General features: G+C 43.5%; 1 protein-coding gene across 5 annotated transcripts in view; it reads left to right on the top strand.

Annotated features, from left to right (window-relative positions):
- CRYZL1 (crystallin zeta like 1) overlaps window positions 1–10,091 on the top strand; it is a 40,086-nt gene extending 29,995 nt beyond the window's left edge. For 4 of the 5 annotated variants that reach the window (XM_056559565.1, XM_056559564.1, XM_056559569.1 and 1 more), the window contains exons 9-13: window positions 1,194–1,292; window positions 2,636–2,754; window positions 4,580–4,692; window positions 7,138–7,176; window positions 9,690–9,850. In XM_056559565.1, the coding sequence (XP_056415540.1) occupies window positions 1,194–1,292; window positions 2,636–2,754; window positions 4,580–4,692; window positions 7,138–7,176; window positions 9,690–9,789 (470 nt within the window). In that variant the 3' untranslated portion in view covers window positions 9,790–9,850. Of the gene's footprint in view, window positions 1–1,193; window positions 1,293–2,635; window positions 2,755–4,579; window positions 4,693–7,137; window positions 7,177–9,689; window positions 9,851–9,919 lie in introns of those variants that run through there. The other variant, XM_056559566.1, reaches the window with a different exon arrangement.
- The last annotated feature ends 3,997 nt before the right edge of the window (window positions 10,092–14,088 follow it).

The raw sequence follows: 14,088 nt of genomic DNA, 5'->3' as shown, positions 1-14,088 counted from the left end.
GGATTTTTCACCAAAAAAGGATGCAATTAACGCCGAAAATTTACCACCAAAATAAAGTAGAATATGTCACGAAAAAACAATCTCAGAATCAGAATATTCGGTAAAAGCGTTTTCGCGTTATCAATTCGTAAAGTGACTGTGGTCAGAATTGCGAAAAAGGGCAGTGTCCTTAAGGGGTTAAAAGGGTCTGGATGCATTTCTGGAGAGTAATAACATCGCTGGTTATGTATATTAGATTTATAGGGACAGAAGGTTGATCCAGGGATTTATTCTGATGCCATATTTGAAGTCGGGAAGGAATTGTTACCTCTAGTATGAGGGTTTTTTACCTTCCTCTGGATCAACTCAGTAGGGACTCATTAGGGTTATAGGTTAAACTTGATGGACTCTGGTCTTTTTTCAACCTTATGAACTATGTTACTATGATTAAGATTTTTTAATAGAAGTAATTTACTGCTCCTCTGTCCCTACCCTATGCTTTTTTTAACTGCAGCTCTGCTTGTTATTATTGGCTTCTATGTATACACATAAGCCCATCAGGAAGCCAGTGAATTGGGACCTTATTTCTATTACACCAATCAATAAGCATAAACTACAAGCAACTACACCTGCAGATAAAGCAGACGTTGTGTCCATTATACCCGAGAACTTTGATAGCCTTAAAGGGGTACTCCGCCCCTAGACATCTTATCTCCTATCCAAAGGATAGATTTCTGATTGAGGGGGTCCTGCCAATTGGAACCCCTGCGATCTCTGCAGCACCCTGTGTCATCTGCTGCACGAAGTGAACTTCGCTCTGTGGCTGATGACGGGCGATACAGGGGCCGGAGTATCGTGATGTCACGCCCCTCCCCCTCAATACAAGTCTATGGGAGTGGGCGTGATGTTCACCACGCCCCCTCCCATAGACTTGCATTGAGGGGGCGGGCCGTGACTTCACGATACTCCGGACCCTGTATCGTCCGTCATCAGGCACAGAGCGAAGTTCACTCGGTGCAGCAGATGACACAGGGTGCTGCAGGAGAGATCGCAGGGGTTCCCAGTGGAGGGACCCCCGTGATCTGACATCTTATCCCCTATCCTTTGGATAGGGGATAAGATGTCTAGGGGCGGAGTACCCCTTTAAATTCTGTAAATTTAATATAAGCGTTGAATACCACCCAGACTAAGCAGATGTGTCCTCTTGTTTCCAGCTCGTGTTATAGATGTGTCCAAAAGCAATGTTAACCTGACCGAGAAAGGCATGGAGGAGACCGGAGGACTGGGGTTTGACATTATCCTTGATGCTGGAGGTTAGTGATATCCAATGTAGTACTCCATCTGTATTCCTTAAAACTAAAGATGTTCACATGGAAATTTGTGGATTTTATTTTTATTTTATATTTTTTATTCATTTTTTTTAGGCCGTTTTGTTTATTTTAGTATGTATTTGTTTGTATGTATGTGTTTTGTGATCCTTAGTCTTATTGACTAGAGCTGTGTTTCCCAACCAGGGTGCCCCCAGCTGTTGCAAAACTATAACTCCCTGCATGCCCAGACAGCCAAAGGCTGGGAGTTGTGGTTTTGCAACAGCTGGAGTCACCTTGGTTGAGAAACATTAGACTAGAGTGTAAAATTAATGCGATGTGGCATCCATGAAAATTTTGCCAATGAATCTGAATTACGATCCACAGTGATTTTGTGCATTATTCCAATAAAATTGAAAAACAGTGGGGGAGATTTATCAAAACCCGTCCAGAGGAAAAATTGCTGAGTTGCCCATAGCAACCAATTAGATCGCGTCTTTCATTTTTGATAAAGCCTGTGAAAAATGAAAGAAGCGATTTGATTGGTTGCTATGGGCAACTCAGCAACTTAGCAACTTTTCTCTGGACAGGTTTTGATAAATCTCCCCCTGTGTGTTTACACCACCCGACACACTACTCATCTCTACTACAAGTACCAGAAATCCCTATTGTTTGATCCTATACGAGGGGAGGGGCGTGCACGCAGGTGCAGTGCACAGGTTGCCACAACAGAACTGAAGAGGGATTTGCCTAAAGTCCGGCACATAGCTTGTACTATTGAACTATGCAAAGTTTGGAATTTTTTTTCAATTTATTTTCAATATCCATCCCTTGTGATTTTCAAGACCTCTGCTTGCTGTCATTCAGTTGAAACTTTCATTTACTTCTAGGGGCTGAACATACTGGTGCATAGTTTCTAACCACGACCATCACATCAGGCAGATTCTTATCCTCTAGATGTTTTTTTACTAAATGACAGCAAGCAGAGATTATAGACATTGTACACTAGACTGGGGGTCTCCAAACTGTGAACCTCTGGATGTTGCAAAACTACAACTCCCAGCATGCCCAGCCAGCCATTGGCTGTCTGGGCATGCTGGGAGTTGTAGTTTTGCAACATCTGGAGGTCCACAGTTTGGAGACCACTGGTTTAGACCGACATGTTTTTGCTCCCGCACACAGGGATCACAGTGAAGATGCTGTTAACTATCATGAAGTCTTCCCATTGTGTAGTGTCCAAGGGCATCAAGTGTGAACAAGGTCTTGTGGATGAAAAAATGAATGCTAGACTAATGGGTGAACTTGTATCATTATTCTCTTTATTGGATATAAATCTTTTTCTCTCGCAGCGGTTTTATACAACACTGAAGACTCGGTGACGAAGCCGAAGCTTCTGCCTCACAAACACGAAATAATTTCCCTCCTCGCTGTCGGGGGCCACTGGGTAACCAAAGAACAATATCTACAGGTAACAAAAAGGTGTTTACTGTGCAGTTTTATTTTCTATATTGCATAACGAATGACAACAAAGAAGAGGAACAATGAAGAAAAATTAAGTTTTATTTATTTATAATTTGTCTTTAAAAAAAAATAAAAAAATAAAAATAAATATATATAAAATAAAATCTACATTATACTGTGTATAGACAGTGGGGCAGATTCATTAAAACCCTGTGCATCAGTCAAGCAGGGGTTTGGGAGCTGAGTGCAACCAAGAATGTGGCACATGAGCAGCTCAGCTCCGCCTCCTTGACCCATAAAGGGATACTCCGCTGCTCAGCGTTTGGAACAAATTGTTCCAAACGCTGGAGCCGGCGCTGGAAGCTTGTGACATCATAGCCCCACCCCCTCATTACATCACGCCCCGCCCCCTCAATGCCAGTCTATGCGACGCTGAGCAGTGGAGTACCCCTTTAAGAAATGATAAAGCGATTTGGCAACTTGCATCGATTTTCAATGTGAGACAAAATTTTGATATGTTGGGAAATGTCATTACGTCCGCATATTCCCATGTATCCATGCCTCGCAGGCACTAATCGTGATATGAACGAGGCCTAACGTCTATCCAATGGTGTCTGCAGCTCCTGGCAGCAAATACAGCTGATATGGGTAGCGCTCCCTCTCCTCTGTCATTGCTAGTCCCGGTACTCGCGATGCGGGACGCACTCGCACGCGTGTCCCGGGCATTGCTAGAGGCAACACTCCGGCCGTCCTGTCCGGCCGTGAGCGCACCCCATCTAGTACCTGCGCCGGCTCCGGGACTCACTATGCGGGACGCACCCGCATGTGAGTCCCGGGCATCTCCTCACCTGTCCCCGGCCTGTATCCTTCTGCACTTCGACAATGCACGCATCCCGTTCCCTTAGGGCACGCGCGCCGGCGTTGCTAGATTTAAAGGGCCAGTACATCCATAATTGGTGGCTTGCTGGGCGGACTCTACATAGTCCGGCACTTCCCTAGCATGGTTGCCGGATCTTAGTGCCTTAGAGAAAGCATTACATTGTATTTGCCATATTAGTGCCTCCTGAGCTTGTGCCTGTGACCTTGCTCCTTTGCCGCCTGCCTTCTGACCTGTGCTACGTCCTGACTACGCTATTCCATCTGTGCCAAGTTTCATCTGGGCAACCTGTGTGGACGGATCATACCAGGGGTAGCGACCTGGGGGCCGCCTGCCGCTGCAAGTCCATCCCGCTTTGCGGCGGGCTCTAGTGAAAACCAGCGGCACCTTAGACCTCGCTCCCTGGTTCGGTTCAGTCATTGTTCACACTACTCAGCCGTTATGGTAATACCGTTACAACAGCTTACAGATTCTCTTTAGACTCTTCTCACATTCCCACATATATGTACATTGGAAGTGCGATGAGGAGCTATGTGGAGGTTGTCGGCTGTATATTACAGATGGTGGTCGCCGCCAGCTGCTGGGAACTGACTTCAGGCCCCCACCCTTCATGTACCATTTAGAAAACTGATTTCTCCTTATGAGGCTTTTGGCCTCCCTCAGGCATTAGACATTGGCATTGAGGGTACAGCCAAAGGCTGTCAGAGCATGCTGGAAGTTGTAGTTTTGAAACAGCTGGAGACACACTGGTGTGGAAACACCATTTTAATGGGAGAGAGCCACTGCATTGCTTTTCTTTGTGTTCTTTCTGTATTACGAAGACCCCTCTGCCACATGACAAGCAAACTATATTTTACATGGTATGTGGCCCTCATACGCATTTTGCATCAAAGTCTTGGAACTTCATGGTAAATCACATCATATAATTATAACCATTTTTTCCATTCGGTTGCAGCTTGACCCGCCGGACAGCAATATTCTCTTCCTTAAGAGTGCGTCACTGTCGTATCTCAACGAGGAAACCTGGAACCTGTCAAGTTCTCATCAAGGAAAATATCTTCATATCCTTTACACTCAACAATGCCAACATCCATATCGGGGTTTCCAAACCAGGGTGCCTCCAGCTGTTGCAAAACTACAACTCCCAGCATGCCCGGACAGCCTTTGGCTGTCCGGGCATGCTGGGAGTTGTAGTTTTGCAACAGCTGGAGGCACCCTGGTTGGGAAACACTGATCGATATGCTCAGGATAATGCTTCTGATCCAGTCACTACAAGCCAGCACAATAAACATGAGCGTTCTGAGAGACCCGCTGCCATAGAAGAGCAGGGGGTACTGCAGGTGGGTCAGTAGATAAAGTATAGTAGTGGGTCTGGGTTATTGCAGGGTGTAAGCTTATCCGAGGAGGGGGGATTTAGGTTCTTATTTTTGCAATACCAGATACATTTTTGCAAAACTACATAACCCTTTAAAGGGGTACTCCCGTGGAATTTTTTTTATTATTTTTTTTTTTTATCAACTGGTGCCAGAAAGACTGTATACTAAAGAGAAATCCAAAAAAGAAATGCATTTCCTCTGATGTCATGACCACAGTGCTCTCTGCTGACCTCTGCTGTCCATTTTAGGAGCAGCATATGTTTGCTATGGGGATTTTCTCCTACTCTGGACAGTTCCTAAAAATGGACAGCAGAGGTCAGCAGAGAGCACTGTGGTCATGACATCAGAGGAAATGCATTTCTTTTTAGGATTTCTCTTTAGTATACAGCTCCTAAAAAGTACTGGAAGGATTAAGATTTTTTAATAGAAGTGATTTACAAATTTGTTTAACTTTCTGGCACCAGTTGATTTAAAGAAAAAAAAAGTTTTCCACGGGAGTACCCCTTTAAAGGGGTATTCTAACATCAGGTAGTGTTGTTTACCGGCATGCCCCAGATCTGAAACCACCAAAGATCCATTAGTTTTGGGGGCCTTAGTCCTGTACTTCCTGGTTGAGCAATTGCACAGTACTACAATTCCCAGAATGCATTGCTTTTCCTCAGCTCTTCATTACAGTCCTGCCACCCTACCTACTCCCCTCCCACAGCACTCCTGCCAGTTCCCCTTCATAAGCTGTTGCAGGACATCTCAAAATATAGAAGACTATCGCACAGTGAGGTTGCAGCACCTGCTGTATTCATTTCCTGTCTGCTGTCTGTCCCAATAAATATATCTGTATATCACAAGGCAATGGCGAAGTAGGGGATGGTCAGAGGTGATACGTTCACACTGACTTTCCGGCTGGAAAATTTCCATTCGGAGATTCCAAATGCGGCCAGCGCTGACTGAAATCAGTTGGTGCTAGGCTGGGTGTGGACATTGCCGTCCCTATAGACAACAATGCCTGCAGAGCAGATTCCTTTTAAAGAACAAACACGTTCATTCTTTTGGTGGCGGAATTTTAGTGTCAAAACGTCCGCCACTGAAATTCCGTAGTGGGCACTCGAAAATTCTGTAGTGTGAACCTAGCCTTAGAGCTCAAAGACAAGATCCAGTCACGCCTCCTAAGACATCAGACCATGTAGCCTTGACTTTGGAGAAAAGGAGGAGCTGGGGAGCTGCTGAGACACCACCACACTGACAATAAGAGGACTACACAACTTCCTGACAGGGGGTAAATCATGCAAAAGCATGCTGAAGCCAGGATCGTTTGTGATCCAGAGAGTTAAACAGATTTGTAAATTATTTCTATAAAAAATAATCTTAATCCTTCCAATAATTATCAGCTGCTGAAGTTGAGTTGTTCTTTTCTGTCTGGCAACAGTGCTCTCTCTGCCGACATCTCTGCTTGTCTCGGGAACTGCACAGAGTAGAAGAGGTTTGCTATGGGGATTTGCTTCTATTCTGGACAGGTGACATCAGAGAGCACTTAGACAGAAAAGGACAACTCAACTTCAGCACCTCATAAGTACTGAAAGGATTAAGATTTTTTTTTAATAGAAGTAATTTACAAATCTGTTTAACTTTCTGGAGCCAGTTGAGATAGATAGATAGATATATATATATATATATATATATATATATATATATATATATATATATATATATATATATATATATTTTTTTTTATTTTTTTTTTTTTATTTAAAAAAAAAAAGTTTTTCCTTGGATAACCCCTTTAAATACAATTTTCTAATACCGGAATAACCCTGTTATACCTTTATGCACTGCATGACTTATCCTATTCATAAGGTTGAAATAAGTCTGTCTAGTAATGCAGCTATGGGATAGTTGTTCTGGAATCAGGGAAGGCTGTGAGACAATGTTTATTCGAGGTGTAATGAGAAACAACGGTGATTGAAAAATGGCAGAATTTTTAAGAAGGTGACAGTCAAAGCCTTTACATTTCTTTTTGTTATATTATTATGGGGAAAAAATACTTTTTATATAAGGTTCTGGGTGGAGCTATGAGTGATCACCGCCATGTTATTTGTGGACATATAGTGGATACCTCCTTAACTATATTCTCACATATCCTGAAAGATGTTATGGACAAACTGGGAGGTGGAATATTCAAGTAAGTAAATTCAGTATATTCCCCATTGTCCAGTATGGTCCCAGGTAGTCTTATGTACATACATTAGACAGGGCAATAGAATGGCTGGTTTTTTTGCCATCCATATTTTTTTTGGGTAATTTTCCAATGATTTCCTGCAGAAGACTTGCTGGTACTCCCTCTACAGCACTGTTTCCCAACCAGGGTGCCTCCAGCTGTTTCAAAACTACAACTCCCAGCATGTCTGGACAGCCGAAGACTGTTCAGGTATGCTGGGAGTTGTTGTTTTGAAACAGCTGGAGGCACCCTGGTTGGGAAACAGTGCTCTACATCAACAGCACCAATGCAATGGCAAGTCACGCCCCCTCCCATAGGCTTGCATTGAGGGGGTGGAGCGTGACGTCACACGGGGGCGGAGCTGTGACGTCACAACACTACCGCCCCGTGATCGACAGTAATCAGACCCGGAGCGAACACGCTACGGGGACTGATTATAACGGGGTGCGGCATGCAAGATCACAGGGGTCCCCAGCGGCGGGATCCCCGCGATCAAGCATCTTATCCCCTATCCTTAGGGGATAAGATGTCTAAGCACCGGAGTACCCCTTTAAGCCCCATTCACGTGATCGGCAGTGACGTCAGACGCCACTGTCTCGCTGCATCCGGCTCCCTGCACGCAGCAGGTTGTTCCTTGTGGCTCCAGAAACCAACGGAACTGTGAGTAGCAGAATAGCTGTGACTCTACAGCTCTATGATTTTCCTTGCAGGTCCAATTACTCCATAATACGTAACCCAATATACCCGTAGAGAAAAGTAGTAGTAAAATCTGCTGTATACTACGGAGGAAGTGGTGTAGGTCTTTTCAGTGTGACCACAGTGCTCTCTGCTGACACCTCTGTCCGTGTCAGGAATTGTCCAGAACAGGAGAAAATCCCCATAGCAAACCTATCCTTCTCCGGACAGTTCCTAACATGGACAGAGGTGTCAGCAGAGATCACTGTGGTCACACTGAAAAGACCTACACCACTTCCTCTGTAGTATACAGCAGCTGATAAGTACTGGAAGGATTGAGATTTTTGTAATAGAAGTAATTTACAAATCTGTTTAACTTTCTGGCATCGGTTGATTTAAAATTTCCACCAGAGTACCCCTTTAATAATGTCTGCTGTATAATGTGCATATATCTCCTCCAAGAGGTGGGAAGAATTGAACCTGAATAAGGCTACATTCACACTGCAATTTCTTCATATGGCTGCCGGCAGGGAAAGTTCAAAACCAGCGCTGCCGTATCCTTGCCGAGGATCTGAAGAAATCTTGGTGTGAATGCACCCTTAAAGGGGTACTCCCGTGGAAAACTTTTTTTTTTTTTTTTTAAATCAACTGGTGCCAGAAAGTTAAACAGATTTGTAAATGACTTCTATTAAAAGATCTTAATTCTTCCAGTACTTATTGGCTGCTGGATACTACAGAGGAAATGATTTTCTGTTTGGAACACAGAGCTCTCTGCTGACATCATAACTACAGAGCTCTTTGCTGACAACTCTGTCCATTTTAAAGGGGTACTCCGGTGAAAACCTTTTTTCTTTTAAATCAACTGGTGGCAGAAAGTTAAACATATTTGTAAATTACTTCTATTAAAAAATCTTAATCCGTCCTGTGCTGAAAACTACAGAGGAAATTCTTTTCTTTTTGGAATGCTCTCTGATGACATCACGAGCACAGTTCTCTCTGCTGACATTATTATAATAATAATAACGCTTTATTTACTGTTGTCCTTAGTGGGATTTGAACCCAAGTCCACAGCACTGCAAGGCAGCAGTGCTAACCACTGCGCCACCATGCTGCTCTTAGCATACATCTGCTATGCACGGTTGCTAAAATGGACAGAGATGTCAGCAGAGAGCACTGTGCTCGTGATGTCATCAGTGTTCCAAAAAGAAAGGAATTTCCTCTGTAGCATTCAGCAGCTAATAAGTACTGGAAGGATTAAGATTTTTTAATAGAAGTCATTTACAAATATGTTTAACTTTCTGCCACCAGTTGATTTAAAAGAAAAAAGGTTTTCACCGGAGTACCCCTTTAAGAACTGTCCAGAGTAGGAGAAAATCCCCATAGCAAACATATGCTGCTCTGGACAGTTCCTAAAACGGACAGAGATGTCAGCAGAGAGCACTGTGCTCGTGATGTCAGCAGAGAGCTCTGTGTTCCAAAAAGAAAAGAATTTCCTCTGTAGAATTCAGCAACTAATACGTACTGGAAGGATTAAGATTTTTTAATAGAAGTCATTTACAAATCTGTTTAACTTTCTGGCACCAGTTGATTTAAAAATAAAAAAAATAAAAAGTTTTCCACTGGAGTACCCCTTTAAAATGGTGGATACTAACTTTAATAATAGTATATAGCAGAACACTCAGTGGGGCTCATTCTGTTTTGCTGTGAGGGGCTATAATTTCTGAATATGCCCCAGTATATGTAGTGGCTGTATTGCTCCTGATTTGTTTTTGTTTATTTTTGTATTTTTTTTTGTATTTTAGGCCTTATTTCGATGAACAAGTGCCGATGTATGAAGCCAAAGTCTTTATGGAAATGGTCCAAAGGAAAGAAGTGAAGAAGCGTCTGGTGGTTCAGCTATGAGAAAGATGAATAGGGCAGTGTTCCCAAACCAGGGTGCCTCCAGCTGTTGCAAAACTACAACTCCCAGCATGCCCGGACAGCCAACGGCTGTCCGGGCATGCTGGGAGTTGTAGTTTTGCAACAGCTGGAGGCACCCTGGTTGGAAAACACTGGAATAAGATCATAGGGGGGCCCATAATTTGGTTTGTGATCAATGATACTATATCCTTTTGTATAGTGTTGAGATATATACTGTATGTATATGTGTGTGTGTTTAATGAAAGTGTTAATGTCATTAAAAAACAAACACCTTTTGACATTTCGACCTCTGCGTCATTATAGATGTTACCCCACAATCCCTGAAAACAACCAATAATTCATATATTTATCGTTATAATTGCGGGTAATCTGCTATAAACCTCCTCCCACCCATCCATCACCTACACCAGTGTTATCCAACCTGCGGATCCCCAGCTGCTTCAAAACTACATTTTTCATCATAGGTGTCAGCTGATGATAGGAGTTGTAGTTTTGTAACCAGTATGAACCCATAAAAGGCCAGTTTTGCAACTAATATAGACCCATAGGAAGCTGAAGGGAGGACATGATGGGAGTTGTAGGTTTGCAACCACCATGGACACATAAGAGACGGGTTTTGAAACAAGTATGGACCCATAGAAGACCAAAGGCTATCAGGGAATGATGGGAGTTATAGTTTTGAAACCACTATGGACCCATTCAAAACCTGTTGGTCAATATGTATGGAACCATAGGAGGCAGAAGGCTGTCGGGAAATAATAGGAGTTGTAGTTCTGAAATCAGTATGGACCTATAGGAGGCCGAAGGCTGTCATGACATGATAGGAGTTGTAGTTCTGAAATCAGTATGGACCTATAGGAGGCCGAAGGCTGTCATGATATGATAGGAGTTGTAGTTTTGCAACCAACCAGTATGGACCCATAGGTGACCAGATTTGCAACCAGTGTGGACTCATAGGAGGCCAAAGGCTGTCAGAGCATGATGGGAGTTGTAGTTTTTGCAGCTAGTATGGACCTTCAGGAGGCTAAAGGCTGTCAGGGCATGATGGGAGTTATTGTTTTGCAATCAGTATGGATAGGAGGCCGAGAGTTGTAATGTCATAATGAGAGTTGTAGTTTTGTAACTAGTATAGACCCATAGGAGGTGGAAGGTTGTACTGATTAATGATAGTTGTAGTTTTGCAATCAGTATGTACTCACAGGAGACCAGTTTTGCAACCAGTATGGACTCGGATGAAGGCTGTCCGGGCATGCTGGGAGTTGTAGTTTTACAACAGCTGGAGACGCTCTGGTTGGGAAAAACTGAAATTCTCAGCATTTAGCGACATCTGCTGGTTGTATTGTGTAGTGCATACCTTGACATCCTTTATTTTATAATTCTGAGTATTTAGCGACATCTGCTGGTTGTATTGAGTAGTATATACCCTGGCTTATCCTTTATTTTATAATTCTGAGTATTTAGCGACATCTGCTGGTGGTATTGTGTAGTAGTGTATAATTGAGCATTTAGTGACATCTGCTGGTGGTATTGTGTAGTGCATACCTTGGCTTATCCTTAATTTTATAATTGAGCATTTAGCGACATCTGCTGGTTGTATTGTGTAGTGTATACCCTGGCTTATCCTTTATTTTATAATTCTGAGTATTTAGCGACATCTGCTGGTTGTATTGAGTAGTATATACCCTGGCTTATCCTTTATTTTATAATTCTGAGTATTTAGCGACATCTGCTGGTGGTATTGTGTAGTAGTGTATAATTGAGCATTTAGTGACATCTGCTGGTGGTATTGTGTAGTGCATACCTTGGCTTATCCTTAATTTTATAATTGAGCATTTAGCGACATCTGCTGGTTGTATTGTGTAGTGTATACCCTGGCTTATCCTTTATTTTATAATTCTGAGTATTTAGTGACATCTGCTGGTTGTATTGTGTAGTGCATACCTTGACTTATCCTTTATTTTATAATTGAGCATTTAGCGACATCTGCTGGTAGTATTGTGTAGTGCATACCTTGACTTATCCTTTACAATTGAGCATTTAGCGACATCTGCTGGTGGTATTGTATAGTGCATACCTTGGCTTATCCTTTATTTTATAATTGAGCATTTAGCGACATCTGCTGGTGGTATTGTGTAGTGCATACAGACGTGTTCTCTTCGTTGAGCGACAGCAGCGGCCTCTAGTGGTGATCAGTGGTCTTGACAGGGGGCTGTAACCTATGGGCTGAAGTGGGCGGGGTCTAGAAGCCTGACGTCAGCAAGCAAAGCGCGCCATATTAGAATCTCCACCGTCCGCTAGTGTGAGGATCTCAGCGCCGCCGCCATGTCCGGAGAGATGTTACCCGGTTACTCCCCCAGCTTCAAGAAGCCCTCGGAGATTCTGCGGCTGAGCAGGCGGAGGAGCCGCAGTGAGGCTGGAGTCAGGACGGCGCTGTTCTCACCGGGAGAGGCGGCTAAGAAGTTACCGGGGGTCCGTCCCTTCTCTCCGGGGCCACAAAGAAGCGGCAGCGGGGCGGTGAAGCGCAGGAACCCGTTCGCCAGTCTGGAAAACACCGTCTCGGCAAAGAGGAGAGCGGAGAGTGTGACGGAGTGCTGCCCGGAGGAGAGCTGGGTACTGCCGGGGAAGGAACCGGGCATCCCCGCTAAGGAGACCGTGCAGGTGAGAGCGCCCTGTAGGCTAAACACATGAAACATCCGCTTACAGAGGAGCCAATCAGAAGCCGCCACGTCACAGTTTGACACCGATATTGGCGCGGCAAGTGATCACGTGATCGCTTTGTTTACAATCTCATGTGCTGACGTCAGAGCTGTACAGCCATAAAAGTTCTCTCTCAGGTCCGCTTCAGGTCCCATGTTGCTATGGTCATGTGACATGGAATGTGGTTTTCAAGGATTAGAACAGTGTTTTCTAAACAATGTGTCTCCATGCCCGGGCAGCCTGTAGTTTTGCAACAACTGGACACACTGTTGGGAAAAACACTACATTAACCCCTTAAAGGAGTAGTCCAGTGGTGAGCAACTTATCCCCTGTCCTAAGGATAGGGAATAAGTTTGAGATCGCGGGGGGTCCGACCGCTGGGGCCCCACACGATCTCCTGTACGGAGCCCCGACAGCCTGCGGAAAGGGTGTGCGTCGACCTCTGCACGAAGTGGCGGCCGACACGCCCCCTCAATACAACTCTATGGCAGAGCCGAAGCGCTGCCTTCGGCAATCTCCAGCTCTGCCATTGAAATGTATTGAAGGGGCATGTTGGCCGCCACTTCGTGCGGGGGTCGACACCCGCTATCTGGGCCGAGAGCCTGGCCCCCGTACAGAGAGATTGCAGGGGGCCCCAGTGGTCGGACCCCCGCAATCTCAAACTTATCCCCTATCCTTAGGATAGGGGATAAGTTTTTCACCACTGGACTACCCCTTTAAGGGCTCAGTGTTTTTCTGTTTTTGCATTTTTGTTTTTTCCTCATCACCTTCTAAAAATCATAACGCTTTAAATTTTGTACATAAAATTCCATATTATGGCTTATTTTTTTGCGCCACCGATACTACTTTGCAGTGACATCAGTCATTTTACCCAAAAAATCCACAGCGAAATGGAAAAAAAATTAATTGTGTGACAAAATCGAAGAAAAAATGCAATTTTGTAACTTTTGGGGGTTTCTGTTTCTACGCAGTACATTTTTCGGTAAAAATGACACCTTATCTTCTGTAGGTCCATACGATTAAAATGATACCCTACTTATATAGGTTTGATTTTGTCGCACTTCTGAAAAAAAAAAAAATCATAACTACAGTCAGGAAAATTTATACGTTTAACCCCTTAAGGACTGAGCCCTTTTTCACCTTAAGGACTCAGCCATTTTTTGCAATTCTGACCACTGTCACTTTAAACATTAATAACTCCGGAATGCTTTTAGTTATCAATGTGATTCCGAGATTGTTTTTTCGTGACATATTCTACTTTAACTTAGTGGTAAAATTTTGTGGTAACTTGCATCCTTTCTTGGTGAAAAATCCCCAAATTTGATGAAAAATTTGAAAATTTTGCATGTTTCTAACTTTGAAGCTCTCTGCTTGTAAGGAAAATGGATATTCAAAATAATTTTTTTTTTTTTTATTCACATATACAATATGTCTACTTTATATTTACATCATAAAATTTATGAGTTTTTACTTTTGGAAGACACCAGAGGGCTTCAAAGTTCCGCAGCAATTTTCCAATTTTTCACAAAATTTAGAAACTCGCTTTTTTTCAGGGACCAGTTCAGGTTTGAAGTGGATTTGAAG

The sequence above is a fragment of the Hyla sarda genome, chromosome 2, assembly GCF_029499605.1.
Source record: "Hyla sarda isolate aHylSar1 chromosome 2, aHylSar1.hap1, whole genome shotgun sequence".
NCBI classification, from domain to species: Eukaryota; Metazoa; Chordata; class Amphibia; order Anura; family Hylidae; genus Hyla; species Hyla sarda.
Note: the sequence above shows the minus strand (reverse complement) of the source record. Positions and strands in the feature narration are given on the sequence as shown.